At 39.7% G+C, this 24,228-nt stretch overlaps 1 protein-coding gene across 1 annotated transcript; it reads right to left on the bottom strand.

The window, feature by feature from the left end:
- Positions 1-4,513: 4,513 nt before the first annotated feature.
- On the bottom strand, positions 4,514-20,806 carry LOC104341627 (protein-glutamine gamma-glutamyltransferase 5). The gene is made up of 14 exons (XM_086472469.1): positions 20,659-20,806; positions 20,496-20,564; positions 15,649-15,828; positions 15,108-15,350; positions 14,066-14,184; positions 13,432-13,560; positions 13,014-13,191; positions 11,890-12,022; positions 10,805-10,908; positions 10,466-10,708; positions 8,730-9,056; positions 7,623-7,780; positions 7,180-7,313; positions 4,514-6,209 (listed from the first exon to the last, which is right to left on the bottom strand). The coding sequence occupies exons 1-14, from the start codon at positions 20,804-20,806 to the stop codon at positions 4,514-4,516; spliced, it is 3,861 nt and encodes a 1,286-aa protein (XP_086328595.1).
- Positions 20,807-24,228: the final 3,422 nt, after the last annotated feature.

Raw genomic sequence — 24,228 nt, 5'->3', positions numbered from 1 at the left:
TTCTAATTGTTCCACCTGTGTGGAAAGGGGCTGAAGGCCAAAAAAGTTCAAAATGAAATTAAAAGACAAGCAAAAATTAGAAGATGAAGATGCTGCATTTAGCTCAGCCAGAATTATAGAGTATTTTTAGGTCAGGGTTAATATCCAGTGTCTGAGCTCTATACCCAGAAACTGCTGCGATGATGGATTATATTTACTGGTATATTTTAATATATTGGAACAGCAAGGATTCCAGGTAATACTTATCTCAAACATCAACATTTCTAATTAATCGAAAGCTAACTTGGTATACTATCATAGCTTTAATAAAATTTGAGGCTTGATATTCAGAAAGGGGAATCAGAACACCAGAATCACAGAAGAGGTTTTCTAAAAGCAAATGGTGTATAGTGGTGACATTTTTTTATGCTATAAAGATTTTCCCTCCTTTGGTACAGGTTGGTCGCATAGCTAATGCAGTCTACTGAGCACCATCAGTGGCAATTTTTCTCAGGGGAGAAGAATAGGAAAAAATTATGGTTAGTTGAAAAGTTAGACAGGAGTGGACATTTAGTATACCTGGAACAAATAGATTTAAAATCCAAATTAATGTGGTAGCAGACTTAATTATTGCTAAACAAGCAACAGAATAGTAAGGAGGGCTCAGCTGTGCACGTACGCTGTGTTTGATCCTTGGGCTGGGAGCACTTTCTGTTTTCAGTCCTGCACTGGTTTCCTGCACAAAACTTTTATTCCAGTGTCAAGGAGTCAGAAAATTACCCTATACAAATGAGCATACATGCACATTACACCACATACCTTGCAGTCCAAACCAAAGAATTTAAAACCTTGAACAAGATCATCCAGGAAGAATAACAAAGGCGTGGAAGAAATTCCTCCCATCTAAGACATCAAAAGAACAAAAGTGCTGGGATGCCTGTAAAATATTTGAGTAGGGTTTCCTTCTACAAATAAAGACCTTCCCTTATAAAATCACTTCTGCAAATGCAGTATGAAGAAAATCGAGGTTTGAAAATTCAGATATAATGTGCAAATGACACAAAATTATTGTGTAACAAGGAAATAAATCCTTGTCATCTTTTGCATTTTGAATATTTTCACACGTTTTTCTGGTCAGCATATTGCATTTCTTTATTTTCATACACTTCATAGTACATGTTCCAAAATATTTTGTTTGGTTTTAACACTAAGTAAATTGAATATAGTGTTTCCCTAATTTAATCTTCTTGTCTGATGCAGTATATCAGATCTAATTTACCTCTGTAACTCATGCTTGGTAGGAAATTGGTTCATTGAGTTATACATTTCAATATTTTTCTTGCAGGTCGTGGAATATATAAAAATGAATCACTTTTCACTCAGGCATTTTGTGGTATGTCACCAGCAAATGTCCAAAGAAGCAGAAACCTTAAGCATTTAAAGTTTGAAACAGTTAGCTTGCAGCTAAATCTTCCTAACTTCTCGTCTAAAAAAAGATTTGTAGAGGTCTAATGAACTGTTAAGGGATGAGACATGAAAATTATCACCTACTGGATTCTTCCCTATCTTTGAAAGAAATACAGCCTTATTTTAGTTGCACAGAAAATTAAATTCCAGTACTCCTATTTATTATCCTAAATCATAGAAAGGGTAACTATGATGACGCATGAGAAATTGCCTTTTTTCACCTTCACTGGCCTACAAACAAGTGAATATATTTCCCTCACTTAAATAAAATACATGTCTGAACTGAGATTAAAATTAGAAATGTATTCCTGCACACATAAATATGACAGTTGTGTATTCAAAATCCGGTGACTATAACTGTCATGCTTGAGTTGGCCTCCCATTCTCTAAAACAGACTTCTTTAGGTACCACATCACATTACAGAATGCTGTTAATGGTCAATAAATAAATTAATTTCTTGTGGGTTCTACTTCAAGAAAGTGCATTTGAGACAGCAAAACATGTCAGTTTTGGTGAAAAAAAAAAAAAAGAATACAGACAAGCCAACCCACGACAAAACAACACGGAACAGAAATTTTGTGGCAATTTAAACTATGCCTCCTCTGATAGGAGATACCTTATAAAACAGAGGTTGGAGCCTTTCACTCATAAGCATTTAAGAAGGAGATAATTTAAACCCTGTTGGTTGGGGGGGGACAACGGTGTTATTGTTGGGGTTTTTTTGTTGTTGTTGTTTAGGGCTTTTTTTCCCCCTGAGTGAATATGAGGCTGTAAAATGAACTACTACTAGGAGACTACAACCTTCTTTTTTGTTATTACTAAGATTTATGTGACAGCAACACACTCAAGATAATTTCTTTAGGATTAGAGTAATTTTGAACTTTAGAGGATTTCTGTTATCCTCATGGCTCTAATTCTAATGAGCTCTTTTCAAAAGCAATGTGTATTTGGAGTAAAGTTTGCACACACTCTCCACAGCTCCAGTGACATTAATAGGTTGGGACCAAATCTTTGGAGTTTCTGAAATATGGAATCAGGCTCAATCAGAGAAGTCAAACCACTACTGGGAAAAGAAATCAGAAATGTTATTTCATAGGGATATAGGTGCCATGTGCTATTAACACTTTCTCAAAAAAATCAGTTGTCCTTAGGTAGATAGTATCTTTTGTATCCCTTCCTCTGCTACCCACAGATTTGTTTGTTTTGGCATTTCTGTGGATTGCAAGTTTTGCAGACCATGAAAGCAAAGGAACAACTTATGCAGCATCTGCAAGTGGAAAGCTTTATTGTGAGCAAAGAGAATGGCTGAATTTTTCCTCCAATACCAAACTGAGTATTTCAAGTACAGTAGGAAATCTATAGATTTCCCCTAACTACAGCTCTTATTTTGAAGCCTTGGTTTCAGACTTTAGGGAAAGGAATAGGAAATATAACAGAAATGGAGAGGAAGAAAGATTTCACATTCCAGGGCTTCTGGAGAGATCTGTTCCTCACCTTTGAAGAGATATTACCACAGAAAAAAACCAAAACAACAGAGTTACATATAGTTTTTTAATTTCTATTTTTATTGTCAGTCAGGCAAAGAAATTCTCAGCAAATACCTAAGAGACTATTGAAACTGCGTAAAAAACAAGTCACTGAGTTATGACCATTCTACTACAATATCCAGGCAAATATTTCTCCCACCATATTCAGAATTACTACGTAGGTGATAGTGTTGGCATGTTCACAGCTACCAGCTGACACCACACCTTTTAAAAATCCCTGGGAGGTTACTCAATCTCATCACAGAGCACAGGGGTGTGAACTACAGTGATACTACTGGAATACTATTGCTACGTGACTCAAGATTCTGCAGCACCAGCAAAATTACCTTACCACAAAACACCACTAACACTTGCTACTAAAAATAATGGAGCACTAGAGGAAAATAATGGAGGGATGGGAGGTGTTGTCAGCAAACCCACAAATCTTGTGAGCAAATTCAAAATTTGGGGACAGTTCCATTATGACAATGCATGATTTCAATTCCTAAAACACTGGGAGAAGGTCAGCATTGAAATGGTAACAACTGTCCGAAGAATACATAATACATTTTCATTCACCTTCTTAACCTTCCAGTTGGGAAGGCTGGGTGTTGGAAAGAAAGGCTAACAACATACTTCCTTCTCTAGTGCAGGTCTGGTGATAGAAGTTCCCTAGCTATACTGAATCAAAAAGGCACAGCCTTGGAATTAGAGCTTTTCCCATGAACCGAAATGCATGCAATATATATGAGAAAATTTTTGGAATATGCTACATGAAAAATATTCAGTTGTGAAAGCAAATATATTGGTATTAATCATTCACCGAGTTTTGCAGCCTTTCTAATCTGACCTTTGGATTCCTGATACTAGAACTGTACTACATCAGGAGTAGTGATACTAAATTTATTATAATTGCTTTTTATTTTTTTAACCTCTTCAGTTGATTTCCAGCGATTTGGTTAGTCCATGACCTCCACAGTTTTCATTGCCACATAACTAAGGAAATATCAGTGCACACAGAACTGACCTGAGCCGCACCACCACCAGGATTCAGGGGCCCAGTGTCTGTTAGGCTAGGTGTAAGGCGGGTCTGCTGCCGCCTCTTTGCAGCATCCCAAGGACAGCGCATTTCATGCGGGGAGAGAGATTTGCTATGAGTGCTGTAGCCCAGGGAGAGATGAGAAACATGTATTGCAAGAAATCAAGAGAAGAGAGAATGAAAGCACATCATTCATAAAACAGCTTGACCGAGCAAGTAAGTCTGGTTACCTGTGCTGTGGAACTATTGTCATGATAGCTCCACAGGCACCACATTCATTTGTCACTTCCACCGTACCGTACCTCAAGACATATGAGTATTACATCAAATGCATCCCTCAGCAGCCTGCTAGCAGCCTGCTTTCTGGCTCATCTCAAATGCGTGGGTAAATACTCAGGACTACGCACGCTGCTCTCCGTCACCCTATCTCTAACCTCCTCAAAAGCATCTGCGCACAGGCTTTAGTTCACTGGCTTTGGCTTTTCCCCATGTTTCTCTCCATTACAGGTATTTGCGTTTGAAGTAGGTGAGACTGCTCCTCTCGGGGCTCCAGGGCGGGCGGGACCCCGTGTGGGCCAGGGTGCTGCTAGAGGGCCTCAATGTGGAGCGGGGCAGGGTGGCATAGGGAGAGGGAGAGGTGGAGCGGGGCAGGGTGGTGTAGGCAGAGTGGGACAAGGTGTTGTAGGAGGAGCGGGACAAGGAGCTGTACGGAGGGCGAGAGAGAGTGCCGTAACCTGTGCGGGACAAGGAGGAGTAGCCCAAGCGCCCTGTGGGGCTCCACGCTGAGCGGGAGCTGGGAGCCCATGTCGAGTGGGAGCCTGAGCGTGTGGCAGTGTCACAGGAGGGACCCCACTGAGGGCCGCAAACCGAGCGAGACCCCGGGGTCCCCACCAACCGAGAGACCGAGCGAGAGGTGGGGGCACAGAGGGAGCGGGCCGTGGCGGCTGCCAGGGGCCGTGGGGCTGGGGGGCACGGGAGGCAGGCTGCCGGTAAGTCCTCGGGGTGAGCGGCGGGCGGGCTAGTGGGGCGGGCCCCCGTGGCACCCAGTGAGACAGAGGCGGGGGAGCACAGCGAGTGGGCTGCAGGGGGCCCCACTGGGCGGGGGGCTGGGGAGCACAGTGAGTGGGCCGCCGGGGGTCCCACAGGGCGGGGGGCCGGGGAGCAGAGTGAGCGGCCCACTGGGGCGCTCCCCATCTGCAGCCCTGCAGGGGTGGCACTATGGGCAGCAGAGTGGGGCACGGGGGAAGCCGCTGGGCCAGGACCTGTGGAGCACATGCCATGGGCTACCGGGGTGTTCAGGGGTTGGGAGGGCAGGGTGGCCATTGGGCCGCACGGAGGCTGGGCAGTGGGAGAGGGTGCAGAGCTGCAGACGTGTGAGATGGAGGCCGCAGGCACTGAAAGGGGAGCTGGTGCTGGCATGGGACTGCTGACAGCATGGGCTACCGGAGCGCACACAGGGTGAGACGGTGGAGCAGACATATGGGTAGGGACGGCCTGTGTTGCCACAGTGGGACCGGAGCCAGCCATGAAGTGCGTCAGCAGGGCACTCACCGCATTATTCGCAGGGACAGAGACAGAGTAGGACATCGGCCCCCCTCCACCTCCAGGCTGGTGCGCGGGAGCAGGACCTGTCTCAAACACCACATGAGGCATAGGGGGGCACACGGGGTTGGGTGTTGAGGCAGGCATGGAGCCATACACAGCTGGAGGCATTGGGGCGCACGCAGCGGGAGGCACAGTCTCACATATGACACGGAAGCCAGGATCGCATCCCAGGTCAAAACCAGGATTGACGCCTGGAGTGAAGCCTTGGTTGCAGATGGAGTTGCATAAGGGATGGCCCGCAGGGAGGTACACAAAGTCGTACACAGGCTGGCCCCCTGCATTGCAGCTTGGGTTGCACACTGGGATACATATATATTCACACATGGAGTTGAACGCAGGGTCCGCCACGGGGACAGGCCCAGAGCCATTCATGGGGAGGGAGCCGTTCTCACACACTGGGAACGACCCGTTCTGGCTGACAGGCAGGCCCCCATTCTGGCCTGTGGGGCAGCACACTTCAGCCTTGGCACATCCCTTGCAGTAGGCAAACTTGTGGCATCCGAAGTTGGCCAGGAGCCGGTGGCTGCCAAGCCTGTAAGGTGTGAACTCCACGATGGTCCGTGCCTGTTGGTTGGATGCCAGTGTTCCCAAACTGGACCAAGAGAAGGAGAAGAATTAGGACCCTGGCTAGCTCACAGACATGAAGTGCCACAAGATGAGTGCACACAATTGGGTTTGATTTGCTACAACACATTTTTCAGAGGCAAACTGTTATAACACCTTTGTTATTCTTGCCTTCCTCCAAAAAAATACGTTCTGTGTTGTGAAAAGCATGATAAAAACTTCTGTCCCAAAAGAAGATTTGGAAAACTCCCATAGTCCATTCTGTAATTGGAACTGGAAACTCATTCGTGATAATCTCTTGAATTCTTCAAAATACAGCACCTTTCTGCCTCAAAGATGTATTTACTGCTTCTCATTTCCAATAGTCTAAGTTGGATCAGGCAGATTTGTGGAATCAAGTTCATTATTATTCAGCAAGAACAATTCCTAATTGCTTCCCCTCAAAACTAGTCACACTTCTGTCAGTTCTCCTTGTCATGAAGAACAGCAATGCATGTTAATGAATAGCTACTTTTCCTAGGATGTTATAGCATCCTGGAAGTGTCCAGCTTCCTGTGATTAACGTGTTATGAGCTTAGAATGCATATTGCTATTTCTCACTGTCGTTTTCTAATTGTTCACGTATGTGGTGCCAGTTCATGAATATTTAGAGGAATTCTGTTATAAACTCAATAGGATCATAAGGGATGGGGACCCAGCTAGAATTTCTTGTAAAGAAAAAAGTGCATTCCCTTTCAGACAGAAATTTGAAACACACAAATTAAATCTTGAGAAAAAAATGAAGCAGCATCATATCTTGCCAGGTCTAAATGATCTATCAGTTTCAAGAGGAGTGAGGCTTTTTATGGAGTCTCAAAGTAATAAGGGGCAAAAAGTCCTGCTTAGGGCCTAAACACCAAAAAATATCAGAACTACTGTCTTCCTCAAAACCTGCTCTGATCTAGCACACCTTAGTCAACCCCCAATATCATCCCCATTTAAATAACTAATGATCTTACTCAATGGTCATCGGCTCTTTGAATAAACCACAGCCTTCTAACGTCATCACGCAGTTCTTCATATCTTCCTGAAGAGGATTGCAGAAGGAGATCTCTGCCGTACATGGTACTTTCAGCCTGGGCTGGCTCAGTAGCTAGTTGGAAAATAAACAAACACCTTTTATGTTTTGTAACTCTTACAAAATTAGCAATGAAGTAAGTAAACATAAGGGGAAAAAAAAAAGGATTATTCATACATGTTTCTTTCTGATCTAATTCTATGATCTCTATACATCAATCTAAGTCAACTGTTATACATTTAAAATCACATTGATCTTGCTAAAATAAAAAGCACAATAAAAGAAAAGATAAAAAGAAAAAATTTCAAGTTTATCAGCATTGTACCTAGGAAGTGGCTAACAAGAGTCCCTAAGTCTGTTAATCTCATAATTAAAGTTCTTTACCTTTACAATAACAGGTGGCCTGTTGATCACGATATCCCTGCTCACCATCAGAACTTCTCCACACTCTGGGTCTGAGACAGCAACTACTTTCATAATGTTGTGATCACAGAGATGAGGTCCATATTGACTATATGATATACACAGTGGAATATTTTTCACTGTAAAACAAATTTATGTTAATTATTTTTTTCTGAAATTTTTGGCTAATATTTCCACTTTCCTTCCTCCTAAAGTTTAACTGACACTTACAATGCCTTAATTAAATATTAAGTTATCACAGCATCTTTGAAAACACACATGATTTTTCCTGGCTTAGGGTGGTACATTGCCACCTTCAACAACCAGCTTCACAGTTTTCAGTTAACATACCTATATGAGTGCATTTACAAGGAGGTTGGTTGGTTTTTTTATTATTATTATTATTTCATCATCATTATTATCATTATTATCATCATCATCATCATCATCATTATCATTATATTATTCAAAATTTGGAAACACTTATTCCAGTGTAATTCTTAAAGCAATAATTCAAATGTAGGCAAATTAAAGCTTCGTAAAACAGAATGTTAATATCAAGTATGAAATTTCATCTTAAAATGTGTTTTATTTAAAGAGATAATTTTTCTTCCAGAAAAAGATATTAACCATGAAAACAAGCGTTTACATTCTGATACACCATTGCACTTCCCAGCATATGGTATATCTAGAAATGATTACTTCACACAAGTGTTTTACACTGGCAAATATCTTCTGGCTGAAGGAAACAGATTGCTTTTCTGATAGGCAGCTGCAACTTTATCTCTGTATTGAATATAGAATTCAGAATTGAACCTTTAGTGGAAATGAATTTTTAAATGATCATAAGAATTGCTAAGCCTTGAGAAATCAAGGTAGGACTACGATTTACCTGTCACTATACAAGTAGTACTGACACTGTGTTGATTTTTGAGTGATCACCCTAAAGTGGATTAGGCTGTCAACATTTAACATCGTATTCATTTCACTCCCCACCACTATTACGAAGGCTCCACTAATCCTAAAAAACAAATTGTCTCCTGAAAAGAACAGTGGACAAGAGGGTACTAGACAAATTCACCTTCTTACCTTCCCTTGGACCCAACGTGATATTCACACTGTCTTTCCAAAATTGATCCATTGGGCAACCACTGTAGGTTATTATTTGTGCGCACAAATTAAACTTCAGGGTTTTGGTTTCACTACGCAAATTTTCAAGCAGCCAGTGCAGTTGGACATCTTCACCGTACATTGGGCAGTTAGCCATCTTTAACCTCATGTTAATACCGGAGTCACTCAAAAATGGGTTTTTCAGAGATGATAACTCTCTCTCAATATGACAGTTGGAAGCATTGCAGTACCCTGGGTGAATTCTTCTGTAAGCCCGGTAATAGGCTTCTTTGTTTTTTACAGAACCTGTTGAAGAAGATATAGGATAATGAATCTGCTGGAGGCACAAGAAGTCCTCTCTACCCAAATAATAATGATGATTAAATTTCTTCCTCCTCCTTCCTGAAACCTAATGTAGCGGCTTGGTGTAGAACAAATCCACCAGATAATGAAACACAAGATACAGTAGTCTGAATGCATAGAAGAAAATAAATATCTCAGAGGAACATTCAAAATATTTTACTTTTATTAGTTAAATCTAAAAATGATCATGTAAATCTCAAAATGTGTATTTAGTGCAAAACTTAAAATATAACTCTTTACAAGGGTTGGGATGAATATGAAATGATACCATGTCTCTCAAAAGGCAAAATACACCATTCAAACAAAGAAACTATCAATTGTTTTCTTTTCTGTTCCTGTTAAAAAAAAAACCAAAACCAAAAACCAACCAAACAGCACTTGCAATTTTACAATCAATTGTGATGCACTCTTCAGACCTTTAGGCAATTTTGCTGGTTGAACTCCTCTCTACTACTGGAAGATGAAAATCAGTGATCAGTAGCCCAAAGTAAGAACAACAGAATACCCTAATCATACATTAATTTAGTAAGGAAGCATATTTTCTGACAGAGCTGGTACAAGAAGGAACAAATAAGAAGTTAATCCTGGGTTTAAAAGAATTTAGGGGGTTTTAGATTATGTAAAATCTGTTAATATTTTAAACTACTGTACAGGTGAGACCAACATATGTACATATGAATAGTGGTATTAAAAGGGCTGGCAGGCATGTCCTGTGGGGAGTGACTGGGGGCTTTAGGTTTGTCTAGTTGGGAGAGAAGGAGGCTGAGAGGAGACCTCATGGCTCTCTGCAGCTTCCTGAGGAGAGGACGTGGGGAGGGAGGTGCTGATCTCTTCTCCCTGGGATACAGTGATGGGATGTGTGAAAATGGCTCAAAGCTGTGTCAGGGGAGGTTCAGAGTGGACATTATGAAACATTTATTTATCAAGAGGGTGGTCAAACATGGGAACAGGCTTCCTAGAGAAGTGGTTGATGCCCCAAGCCTGACAGTACCTTAAAAAGAGAGATTTGGACAAGGCCCTTAATAATATGCTTTAACTTTAGTCAGCTCTGAAGTGGTCAGGCAGGTGGACTAGATGATCATTACAGGCCCCTTCCAACTGGAATATCCTATCCTATCTTATTCAATCCTATCCTACATGGATATATTTACTGTGTGTTTTGATGAATCATCTAGATATGTTTAGGAGTTTAAGAACTGAGATCTTTGAACAGAAAGGCATCTTCCTCTGTCTCAAAAAAAACACAACTTCAGACAATTTACTCATTTTAACACAGGACAGATTACATTGATAATTTTATATGATTGGCATTTAAAATTTCCTCTAACCCATTCAATGACTTTTCATCATACCTAGTTCATACTTGTAAGCCCCGGTGATATCTTCAAATTGCTCACTGCCAACACTCTTGGTGATTAGATGTTGTCCACATGGCCAAGAGTCGCAGAAAAATTTTGTTCTTTTGGCATTGTTTTCAGAAAGCCAGCCAACATAGTTCGAATTTACTCGAGAAAACATGTGATGACCATCATAGTCCAAGTCCAGTTCCCCTTCTCTGATACTTCGAACCCATGTGGGACCACTGCAAGCTAAACCTAAGCCAGACAACAAAAATGTTATAATAGGTTGTAACCTGAGTAGTAGAGGAACTCAACATAAGCTGAGGCAAACAATTACACTTAAACAGTTACCTCTGCCCGTTTCCAAAGGTGTCGGATCCAGACACTGCCAATCACCACAGCATTGATTTAGGTCTCTGCGAGCCATCCAAGATTCATTCCAGCAGTGATATCGCCTGTAGGATGTAGGAATATGGGATTAAAGACATCTCTTGGATCGTCAAGTTCAATGCCTTACGATGGAGGAAAACCATGTCAGAGATAATCTTTTAATCAACTGAAAACTCTCTGTGTCTTAACACTGTTAATGATGTTTGGGGACAGGAGTTGTTTGTTTTGCTTTATATTAGTCAGACTGGAAATTTGTTCCAGAACCCTGCAGACCTGATTGCAAAACATTCTTCTTACAGCTCTTTTTTTTAAAGTTGATAATATGCCATCACAGTTCCTTTAAGTAGTTTATTTTCCTAACATTTTCCTCCTGATTCTTTAGAGTAAAATCACATACTGTCTTAGTCTTCTTTTTAATAGCTTAACAAAGAATAGACCTTTAAGACTTTTGTGCTAAAATAAGATCCTCATTCCCTTAGTATTTCAGTTTGACCTCATCTTTTTGACATGAGAAAGGGCAGAAAATTTATTAAAAGCTCTCACAGATGAGACTTGGATACAAACAAATTTTTGGTGCAGTGAAACTCTGAACATTCAGGTCAAGGGTGAAAACATGGAATTCTGCTATGATGACTGATAATGTCATAGTTATATGAACACAAATTGAAAGGTTTACAAGGATGAAGCAATCCATGATAAAGAACCTCAGGAAGAAAACATAATTATCAACCAAGTGATTATGACTGAAGTAATAGGCTTAATTTGTGATTAATTTTCCCTTACATTTCATGATCTACTTAATATTTTTATAGCTACTAATATTGATGGCCTTATTCTTGCAAGTGGGGGAGGTTTTTTCTTTTTAGAAAATGTAGCTTGAGCAGACTGCCTCTTCAGTAATTTCATGTATTTGAAATGCGCTATTAGGAAACTGAACACCCTTGCCACACTAAAGAAAGAGATACACTGATCTGCTAGGTTTATACTAGTCCTTCTATCATTTAAGTTTTAACAAAACCAAAAGAGCTTGTTTGTTTCCTATTTACCATAGCTTGTCTTTACCAGACAGGTTTTTTCCAGTACAGTCAAAAATCTCATTGATACCAAGGGGATTCTCAATTGAGCTTGGAAAACAGAAGTTCGTGACAACACGGCTTGGAATTCCCAAACACCTCATCACTGTAAGGAAAAAAATATTAACGAGTCATTACAAATGGGAATCAGTCAAGCAAATCCTTCACTTATTTTATGAATAATTCTCCTATATTTTACTTTGCACTTATGTAAACAAAATGGATAGGAGGCAATATTGGGGATGCAGTGATTCTGTCTTCAAAACTTCTTTTTAGTGGTTGAAAATTACCCTGAAAAGAGCCTAGCAGAAAGGAATGGCTTGTTACTCTTCCAACTTTGAAAAAAAGACAAAAAAAAACAAACCAAACCAAAAAACCTGCAACCCCCCCCCCAAAAAAACAAACAACAAAAAACCAAAACAAACTAAAGCAAAAACCCAAAACCAGATCTGTTGTAAGTTCAGAAATAATGAACCTGATCCTGCATTAATAAAACACCATATTTTTTTTTTTTTAAACAGTGTAGTACATATAGATTCATCTATGGAATATCAATTTCATTTTCTTCAATGTAGAAGCAGATTCAGTAAATAAATGCTATAAGCTGGAACTCAAAATTTTTGTCTGTAGAATTTAGTTCGCTATAATCTCATCCTTTGCTGTAAAAGAAGATAGTAGTCTGCTGCTTTTATGTTTTGGAGGAGACATTGCTAGAGATCGTCTTCCTATTCATAACTTCACATTTTTTCTCATCCTTCAAACCTCACCAAAAAGAAAAATTTTGGCTCCATGATGCTGCACTTGCTCTGTGTTTTAATAAAAGCTGCAGCATCGATAGCTGCATGATATAAAGGTCACAGAAAAGACAGTCCTGCTTTTCTTCTTGCTCTTCATGCTGTATAGGAAAGCACTAGGCTGATAATAAGCCCTGAGTTAGGAGCCATGCCGTATCATAAGAGGAAAATATTCGATTTCTTTTCTAGTAAAATGCTTATGAGTAATGTTCTTCCACTAGTTTTTGGGGTCAGAGGTTTTTGATCCTGGTTTTCTCTCTTCCTTTTTGGGTAACTAGGTAAGGGCAGCCTGAAATATCATACCTGTGCACATTACTGATGCAAGAGACCCACAGTACCCATATCTGACCGGCCTGCATCTGCCGTTGTACCACTGCTGAAGAATAGGGACACTTCCGTTCCAGGAAAAGGGTTTCGTTCCTTTCAGGTAATCATTGTTTTCTGGAATCTTCATGATACTGTTAGTGGTATGGCTACTTATCTAGAAAGAGAAAAGAAAAAAACAACCTTTGTGAACATTTGACCATGTCTTCACGTCTTAAGCATACCACAAAATCACCAGAGATGAGCGTTAGGAGTTAGTTTGTCCTGTGAACCTGGGCACAGAAAAGATTTTCCCTGCCAGTCATACTGTGTTAGATTACAGTGTGATTTGTCCTTCTATAATATAATGAAGAGTGACCTGATCTATTCAGAGGTCACACACCACTAGAGACCTTACCATGTGATTTACCACCATGCTGACGTGCACAGGATCATTGCGCCAACAATGGTCGCGATCAGAGCCGTGATGGTAACTTGCGCCCATGTCTAGGATCTTCAAGCAGATATCCAGAATCCCATCTTCAAACTGAGGAAAGAGGAATTAACATAGGCATCATGGTATTCTGACATCGATGAAGTTCCTTTCCTGTCAATAATCTAGTCTTTTTTCATGTATATGAGCTGCCCTCTCTTCTCCTCCACCTTTCTTTTTTTTTTTTAATCAAGCACAGCTCTTAGTGGTCTCCATGGTTTTGTTTATCTGCCTGAAGGCAAACCAAAGGGAAAAACATGTAATTTTTGCTTATGTTTGACCAATGGAATAATTTTCCTTCAGAAGCACAATATTCTGTTTCACCTTTTCCAAGAATATTCTGCAGTTTCCTTAATTTTAACTACAGCAAATTTCCTTCCAGTTGTTTGGGCTACAGTGAGATTTTCAAACATTTTGTTTTGTGCATGCATAGCCTGGACTGGTCCTAAAAACATTTTGCTCTTCATAACATAACATGCATTTCTGAAAAAACAGAGAGAGCACTTCATTTATCTGTATACAGATGACAACTACTTCTGAACAAGTCTTCAAAAAGTACCTGTCCAAAGTGCCATGGTCGCGAAGTAATATGCTTGTGAACCCCTTCATAGAGTATCCCATGTTCATTCAGGACATATTCTTCTCTGTGGGCTTGATTGTCCATATATACAGGGTCATCTGGAAAAGATGCAGAGCTGTCGGTAATATATGTTCATTTCTAGCACTTCTGTTATCTTCTGCTTCACTGGATCCCTCTTTCTTTTCCTTCCTGTTTTTTGATTTATACTTTTAAACGTGTTCAAGGGTGAGGGCTCTTTAATTCACAGACAATTCATTTCTACTTACGGCTAGATATTATCTTTATTAAGTCTCTCCCTGCTGTAGAACACCTGAGTTTGCAATTTATCTTCACACTAAGCTGTTCTAGGAGTCACATACTGTGCACTTAGAGTTGGGTATCTGATAATGTGAATATTTAGCATGACTCTGACAAGGTCCTACAGACTCCAGAATTGCTTGCTACAAGAACCAGATCTACAGAATTTCGTTTGTATTTATACTATATTATTTCATGGTGATACTACAGAATTCACAGAATGGTTGATGTTGCGAGGGACTTGGAGGCTTGTCTGGTCCAAGCCCCTGGCTCAAGCAGGGGCACCTGGAGCTGGTTGCTCAGAACCTTGTCCAGGCAGCTTTTGCAAATCCAAGGACAGATACTCCACAACCTCTCTGGACAACCTGTACCAGTGCTCAGTCACCCTCACAGTAAAAAAGTGATTCTGGATGTTCAGAGGAAACCTCCTGTGTTTCAGTATCTGCCCACTGCATCTTGTCCTGTCAAGCCCTTGTAAAAGCGGGGAGGAAAAAATAACACGACATCCCTACTATCATTAAGAAACCAAATCAAAACATTGGTTTGAGACAGTCTTGAACTTGGAGGAAAAAAATAAAAATTAACAAAACAAAATCCCTCCCTGGTTCTCATTATTTCTGTGACTCCTTCCCTTACTTAGCAGCTAAGTAAGAAACTTGCGCAACATTTTTACTCATCACTAGCATTTTTCTTAAAACTATCTGATCATCACTAGAGTTCTTACCTGCACACCAAGGGTTAAAAAGGACATAAAAATCTCCAAGACATCGCTGATATGTGTGACCACAAGATGTGATTTGCATATTGAGAATATAACGGCCAATGCAGGCGTTGGAGGGAAGAAACACGCTGATACTGATGCATTTTGGCTGATGAACCTTGTAGGAAGCACTCCAGCAGGTTTGATCTAGACATCTGCCCATTGGGAAGGTACACTTTGTCTCATTTGATTCGCAGGGTCTGAGGCCTTTTCAGGAAAATAAGTACAACTTCCATCAGACTAAACAAAGCACATGGAAAGTGCAAGTAATTTGCTTAGCCATTGTTTGCAATGCAAAGCTCCCAGGGGCGCATTTCTTTTTCACTTGTCACTTCTGTAGCAGAGTGAGAAAACTTCATGTTAGCAGAGCTGCCTGAGTTAGGGGAAGGTAGTCTCTTCACACAGAAGATGAATGAGGAGGCACTACTTGTCACTGAAGACTATGGGAAATATTACTTACCAGCAAAGGACTGGGAAAGACTATACAGAGTTTGGGAGTGACTACCTGTCTCCACGGTGAAAATAGCCTGGTCCACGGAGTCATCCCATTCCCGATTCTGGAAGCGAGCGTAAAAGCTGAAGGCTTGCCCTCTCCTTATTATCTGTCTGTCAGTTCCGAAGAAATGGGTATTATGAATTTGGCAGTTGGAAGGACAGTTCAGGTCGACTTCTCCCAGCTCAATGACTGCAGGATGGAGAAAGGAACACAAAGTTAAAAACAGATAATTGTGTTCCCATCACTGGCTGAGGTCAAGACTACATGAAAGAGGAGATAATGATGAAAACCAGAGATAACAGTTTCAAAAAATTCATTCAAGTGTTCATTCAAAATTCAGCAACACTGAGACGGAGACAGACATCCATAAAAGTATCCTTACAAGTTCACCACTTCTCTTGCTTGCAGAGGGAAACTTGTTTAACGCTTTGATTTATAAAGCTGTGCTACGAATTTCACATCTTTTATGTAGCGCTTTCTTGCTTTATATATACCTGATGCCAAGGGACGATATTAGTATCTCTACCTGAAAAATTGATTTTGCATTGTAATATTCTCTCCACATTACAACACGCTGTCTATAGGCAGCTACCTTGCAACCACAGCTGGACAGTAAATGTTTTGCACATGCTACCAATTGAGAGTTGTTTTTTTATGTAAGTAATAAAATAATAAAGTAAATTGAATAAATAAAAGATTTGATAACAAAGGTAGGCGTTTGAAAGCTTAATGGCACTCCAAATGAGTTATGAAAAAAATAGATACGAATAAATATCCCCTCCGAACTGTAAATACTGTTAAATATCCAAATGCCTCAATCTGTATTTTTGAAAATCATAAAATGTTTGCAGACATCTTTGAGGAACTTTATGGAGAAGGAAATATTCACAAACTGTGACATTTAAAAAAATGCTGACAGTCTATCCCAAGTGCTATGATTAGCTTGACAAAAATATTAGATGATCCCCCCTTAGGCATCTTGCCTGGATATCAGTCATTTCATAGGAGTGATTATGAACCTGGTGCCAGAAGGATGGGTGGCAACACCCATTTTTACTTATTTGCATGCAACTTTTTATTTTCAAAAGTGCTTTACTCTAATTGAAGACAATGGGAGTCACAGATTCTCAGCCGTTTTGGAAATTCGGCTTACTGAACTACAAAGCCTTGTATATTTTAATTCTAAAGGGTTGAGTTTGGTCCTGCCAAGCCTACAGAACAATCAAACAATGCAACTTCTCTAACTATATTGGGACTAAGTTGAATACAGAGATGGTATTTAGGGGAAACTAACTTTTCCCATCCAGAACCAAGGGTGTATCCACATAAAAGAAGACTCATAGCTAAACCCATGGGACTGGGACACTTTTAACACAAACCAGTGGTTTCCCAGGATCACACCCTGAAGTAAATCATAACTGAAATTAATTGGGAGGGGAGGGTGTGTAGGTAAGAAGAAAAAAAAAGAAAAGCAGCTTTTTCAGATTTGTTTCCTTGAACCAAAATAATCTCATTTTTCATCTAAATTTCATCTAAATTTCATCACGATTTAAATTTAGTTATGACTTGGTTATTCAGCTCTTCAGCGAAGATCAGAGGATAAATGCAGACCTGGGTGTTACCCATGTTAAAAACATGCACACTATCAAACAACCCAAAAATACAGCAATGCATTGCATCATTATTGCTCAAGAATGCATCATACCTGCTGACAAGAAAAAGTAACAGAATTGAACTGAAAATCTTGTATCTTAATGAGAGTTGTCGACCACAACGCAAAGTGTGCTGGCTGAACAGAAAGGATCAGAAGTGCTTACAGCACATATGACGAATTCCTGTGGTCTAGAACACTGAAAGAACCTCATAGATCCTCACCCATCCTCTGGAGGCGTCTACAAACCAAGACAACTACACTTCATCCACTCCTTAATCCAGCTGAACCGGAACATCAGGGAGTTGAGATATTACATGTTTCCCAAGGAAGTTCTCTAAAGTCAGCCCACAGTTTCTTATCAGAGTTCGTTATCACAACTGGGTCACAAAGAAGCTAAGAATTGCCTTCTTCAGCAAAGGTAGCTTGGAGAAAATACTAAAGGTTAATGAATTTCACATCTCTTACTGGTTTTCTCTTTCTGGTAGAAACCCAACCTTCAATACCAGTCACTGGGTTTTCTCTGTCAATTCATGTTTTGCCTTCGTTCCAGAGAGAATATTTTATGTATTCATTGTGAAATAATTGCTTCTAGCATGAGAATACTGAAAACTAGTACTTTGTAGTTTATGCTGGAAATAAAACGTATTCTTTTCCATGTTCTTTCTCATTCTCAGAATTGGCTGTTGTTTCACCAATTCTTCTCCATAGCTCTCTTTTTCCTCTATAAAAGGAAAGGATTTTTTCAGAAGTTGTTTTTTTTCCTTTCTCACTAAGTCCACAAATAAATTCTAAACCATAGAAGTAATCCCTAAACTTGATTCCACACAGCAATATGTAAAATTTTTTTTGTCCTTACATCTGACCATTTAATTATTTCCACTTTCAGTACAGAGTCAAGTGATAGTAAAGTTTCAAGACACTCACCTTCCATTTTTCTTCTACATGTACTAGTATCTGAAGCACAGTACTGGTGGAGCTACCTGCTCCTTGGCAAGATGCGCTGCAAGGTCTGGCTGATCTCCTCTGCGAACCAACCTAATTTCCTCTCAGTAACATTTATATTCAGAACTAAAAGGCTGTCACACGTATTGCATCAACAAAATACCAGTTTAAAAAGAGGCCACACCCATGTGTCTACTGATGCTCATAAATGATTCATTTTGACTTCCAGCATTATTAGGGAGAGTCCTGCGGCTGAAGGGAGGGAGAGATCTTGGCACCTCACCTATAGCATAGTACTCTCAATGTCCCACAACTTGCCATGTCTCAAAAATATTTTAAGACCAGGATGAATCTCAACACGTTTCAGCATAAGCCATTATTTTTAGCCATGTAAAGTTCCTATAAATCGCAGCACCTATTGTTCCCTTCTGGCTAGACATCTTCAGTCACCTATAGGGAAACAAAGAACACTAGACTTAAGCTGAATTTAGACTCTCTGAATATGACCACTGGTGGACATTTTTATTATAAGGAGAAATCCCAGCTTTCAAAACGTCTGCACAGCACTCCCTTGAAGTGGAGGTCAGAGTAAAATGAACAGTTACAAACTTTCCCAGCTAAACTGTAAAATAAATAGACATGCACTATTTTTTTTTCAAGTTAACCGTAAAATTTAATCTAAAATTTACAGAATTTATTTATACTTTATGTGTATTTATGTTCTAGCACACAACCAGTTTTGCAGCTTCTTAGCTTACTCCACCTCCTTTCCCCTAAAATTATGAAAACCATTTGAGATTTTTTCCAACAATTTCTGTGAATAGAAAACATTTAAATATTTTGATACAAAAATGTATTATTTTATTTTGGTTCCAGGCTTATTTAATAAAACAAAACAATTCCAACAGTATTCTCTCTGCACACTCAGTGATGAGGACACTGCAAGTAGGAGAAAAGCATTGAAATTCCCTTTGCCAAAACCAGAGTGAACATTTGCTATAGTTGCCTCCTATCCTTCTTATGCCCCTGTGCCAAGCTCTACTCCATAAGTTATCCTTTGAATCCCTCTAATTTATTCTACTTCAGAATAAAAAAACACCCTAAACCAACCAACCAACCAAACAACAAACCAAAAATAAAGAAATCATTCATCGATACAGAAAGAACACAATGACTGAAGTTCACTGATTTGCATAACTGCCTGGATTTTAGATAGTGCTTTAAGAAATCATAAAATGGAACAGCTTAACTAACAGTGAAATAACTTACTAAGCGTAACTTAACAGCTCAGGTATTGTGAAATAACCTCATAGAAATTAAAGCAAAGAAAAAAATCAGCACATCAACTGTGGGTTTGGAAGAGAGTGGTTAAAATAGTTGCACGACTGATGCATATGAAAGTGAACATAATATCCATTGTGTTAATATTTGAAATCTGTAAATACTTAGCTAGTCAGTAGGCAGACACAAAAAAATGTGAATCCTAAATATTTCATTCATTTCTTGTGTATCTGAAACCTTTCTTATTCTTAATATTTGTTATTTGGCTATTAAACTTCAACTCATTGAAAAATGAAAAATTAAAAGCAATACTATTCCATAAGAAGTAATTTAGCAGCCTTAAACACATAATCAACTTTAATTCAATCCGTAAAATGGGAATGGTAATGGTCTAGCCACCCATTGGAGACCTGCCTACAAGAGTACAAGCGTATGCCCATACTAGTGTCCAGAGGACAGAACAGAAAGGTACCAAAGTTGGTCACAGTTTCCAAGAATAGATTAAAATCCCCTCACATACCTCTAGTATCTGCCTAAAATATTTTGGTAAATGAAAGCCTATGACAAATAAAAGAAAACAAATAAGCATCAGCAAGTGGCTGCACCTGTGGGTTCAAAGAGACTTAATTAAGAGTTTAAAATAATAAAGGCCTGAATCACGAGCAGAACACTTTCTGTATGGATATGAGTCACTGACTTTAGTACGTATGATTGCTTAGATCCTTGAAGCTGCTTCGGTGCCTATCTGTCTCCGCATGATCACTATAAAGGTACCCAGCCCCAAAGCAAAGCCTCCCAGATACCCAAGTTCCTGCCTATCAGCGCTTGCAAACCCATCCCATTGCTGTGCCAGCTCACTGCTATCAGACTGGTTGGTCCTCTCACTCAAGCCAGGTCCCAAATGCCTAAAGTAAGAATCTTTAACAAGGTAGGAAATCATAGCATAGTAGCTGTCTAGGTACACTCAGTCTGTTCTTACCCCTCTTGTCTCCCAAGCCCTGCATCTTATGAGCTGGTCTCAGGTAGGCCACGCAACAGGGCCACCACCCTGCAGAAAGAGGCAGGGGAGACCGAACACAAACAGGAAACAGATACGGTTCAAAGGAAGGTTTTGCCTGTCAGCATGTGGCCTGTCTAAACACCTGATGTGTCCTGATTGCTGACCTCAAAGGCCAGTTGCTGCCCTCGCCTTACAGTGAGGCTCACCAAGCTAAGGTTGATAGTCCTTTGGTCCCAGCTGGGGCTGCTGCTCCCCTCTGCCTCCATCTCCTTCCCTAACGCCTCACTCATCGCTCACTCAAGATGTCCTCTCCACATGACTACAGTATCTTTCTTAGACATCCAGCATTCCCTGAAATGTACAAAGAAGCTGAGATGGCTGACGCAGGCCTGAAAATTCTGCAGGATGGCAGATATTTACGACGATTTAGACACTTCCAGAATTTAAGCCATTTCAGTTATTAAGTTTCTTTAGAGACCTTGACTTTGGCCCTTACTGTGCAAGCATCTATGTGATAACATTTTAGAAAGGGTTTTTTAATTTCTGGAGTAACTGGTACTTACAATAGTACAGACTACACTTACCTTTTATAACACTTTTCTAAAAAAAAAAAAGAAGTATCACTTGCATTACAATAGACTGACATATGATAAGCATTGACAAAGTCAAGTGGTGTGCCTGCTAAGGCTCTGGAATCTTCATAGCTTTCAATTGCCCATTATGGCACTAGGAAATGGTGAGAACTGAAGAAGAGGGCACCACAATCACAGAAAGAATCACATCAGCGCTGTGAACGGCGCTGATGCAGTTCCACAGCATCACTAATATGTTCGGGAACAATAGGGATGTCACAGTAATCAAGCATCCAAGGAATCCTTTCAAGAAAAAGGAACACAAAATGACAGCTCAACAGGGGAAGAAGGAAAGAATCAGAAAATGTATGAATTGAGATTAAAGTGTTTTGGTGAAAGTGTCATCTAGTGGAAAGCTGGTGTAACTACCGCGCTTAAAAATATTTTATCTGCTTGAACTTATGCATGTGTCAATAGGCAGCCCTAAAGTTCAGTTTGCACTTGGTCACATAATTGTATTCCTTTGATCACTGGACCTGGAGTTCACCTTATTAACAAACTTATGATTTTGTAGAAATAGCGATGAGTGATGGAGTAAAAAGTTACCTGTCAAGTTGGGATATTTGAAGTCATTAACTGGCATCATTATCTGCTCCCAAGAGTTCAGGAATATTCAGGTGTAAGAAGGAAAGGGGATAGAGAAGAAAAACATTGGATGCCATAGGTTAACTCTAAAATAAGCTCATGTTTGTTAGGAATCCACATCCGACATTCAGAAGCTTTATATTACAAGGGCAATAGGCTTGCAAACATGAACTCTTGTCACAGAACACACCCAGAACTTTCTTAAAATTCATAAATCAATTTGCCACGAAGGTGCCTTTCATTAAAGAACCTGAAAGCACTGGCAGCTACTCTGTTGAGCGTAAGCAAGTGTTACAACACCCTATTTACAGACGAATTAGGACAAAGAAATGCTTCAAATGAAATCTTAAATGAGAAGCCTGTGTGTTTTAAGAAGTACATGGCAGCTTTGTCTTTCTAGAAGCTGGAGGAAATTAGTAGCATTAAATAATTATAGGTGGTTTCTGACACAACAAAACCACCAGTCTTCATACAAAGAAATCAAAAACTCCTTCAAGGCAGCTCCCATCCAAGCTGGTCCATAGGACTCTCTTTGCATGCTGATGGAGCTCTCCTGTCTCTCAGGCTTTTGCAGGGTTTCCATTAACTCTGTAAGCCACTTTTTTACTCCATATAATGGGATGTTTATTCCCAATATCCACAGTGCCAGTATGAAAGACACAGAAAGGTCAAACAATTATAGGATGTGTACCTCATAAGAGCAAGCAACATCATTTGTGCTTAAGGCATATTGTCATCATATTTAGAACAGAACCCAGGTAAAATGCTAACTTGAGTCATACTGTAGGCCTTACATCTGTACTTTGCCTTTGCTCTATAGCACTTTCATAGTTGTTGTTTTGTTTTTTTTAATGGGCTCTTTTTTCATGTACCTTAATAACAGCAGCATCAGTGACCAGGTTAACATAATAGAATAAAATTATAAACATTGCATAAATTGCAATTAATGTTCAATAAAAAGAAAAATTTGATTCGTCTACCAAAAAAAAAAGCCCCACCAACCCCTTTTCACAAACTGAAGCTAGAATTTATAGCTGAGTAATTTGCCAGTTAACCTACTCAGAATACTGTAAGTTCACTTTCAAATGAGCTTGTTCGCAACTATATTTAAAAACGTAAGTGGAATAAGCTAACAGTACTGTAAATTCAGACCTCAGCTCCCTGAGCAGTAGCTTTCCCACACAGAGAAACCTTTAAGTCACCAGGCCTGTGACTATAACCCACCAGCCTAACTAAGCCAGCAATGGGGGAGATACCATGGATCTTTTTCTTGGACAGGCAATGCTCATGGGAATAGATTCAGTCAGAGCGGTGTGAGCTGAAAACATAAAACAAGGAGGTACATTTACTGGGGTGGATCACAGGAGGTTTGAGGCTTCCTGGAAGAATGTAAGTTGGCTTCTATTCAACTTTTAATGAAGCCTGCTTGTCGTTTAAAAAAAAAAAAAACAAAAAACATTTTCTCCTCTAATGCTTTTTTGTAGATGTTCATTTAAAAATTCTTTATATAGGAGTAGAGCTCAACATTGTGAGGCACAGGACTAAAATATAGTTCTCCATCCCAGCAAAAACGTAGAAGTCTTGAGTACTGATATTTACAACATAAAGAGCTCTTGCTTTTACCTGGGAACTGTCTAATGTTTAAAAACTGAGATGGGGAAATTTTTTGGTTCTGACAAACTGAGTTCAATACCTGCCTAATGTAACTTTTTCAAGATTTCTAAAATTTCCCATGCATTGCTTATTTTGAAGTTAAAAAAATATGTAGTTATGTTCTGGTTTTATTTTAAGCAGTTGGGAGTTGGAAACTCATAAGTTAATTTTAACAGGGCCAGACTCTTAAAATTCTTGGCCGTTTCAGATCTCTATAGTGGATGTCTTCCACATAAACACAACATGGTAAATAAAGAAGATAGCATCGTTTATGAAGAGTAAGGAAGGCCCCATGTATCAGAAATGCAAACCCCAATTTTTATTGTTTTAAAAATATATAGACAGACACCCACTTTCTTCAATGAGAAATAGCATAGTAACTCACTTGTGGGCTCCAGTGTCATGTATTTTTGGGGAGGGAAAGAAACAAATACATTTCAACTCATTTGCAAACTTTTTAAAGTGATGATTTCTCTGTTTATTCAGGAATGATTAGACAGCAAGTTTGGGCAGACAAACACACACATTGTCTGGGACGCCAGGCAATGACATTGCTCTATTGGTATTTGCCTCAGCTTTCAGAGCCCTCCCCATAGTAGGGAATTAGCAACCAATTTTAGTGAAACATGGAGCTCTTTTCAGCAGTATAAACACAGCACAAGGCATCGAATGAAAAGTGTCAAAGAGGGATAGAGAGCTGGAAGCGCTGGTTTAGATGGAGGCAGACAGTGTCGCAAGTCAAAGCGACAGCTACCGTTCCCCCATGTTGGAAGTATCTTCATGGGTTGGTTTTAGATGTGTTATAGGCTCCATTCCACTTCTGATAGCTCATCCAAATCAAA

The sequence above is a fragment of the Leptosomus discolor genome, chromosome 13, assembly GCF_034619465.1.
Source record: "Leptosomus discolor isolate bLepDis1 chromosome 13, bLepDis1.hap2, whole genome shotgun sequence".
In the NCBI taxonomy this organism is placed as follows: domain Eukaryota; kingdom Metazoa; phylum Chordata; class Aves; order Leptosomiformes; family Leptosomidae; genus Leptosomus; species Leptosomus discolor.
Note: the sequence above shows the minus strand (reverse complement) of the source record. Positions and strands in the feature narration are given on the sequence as shown.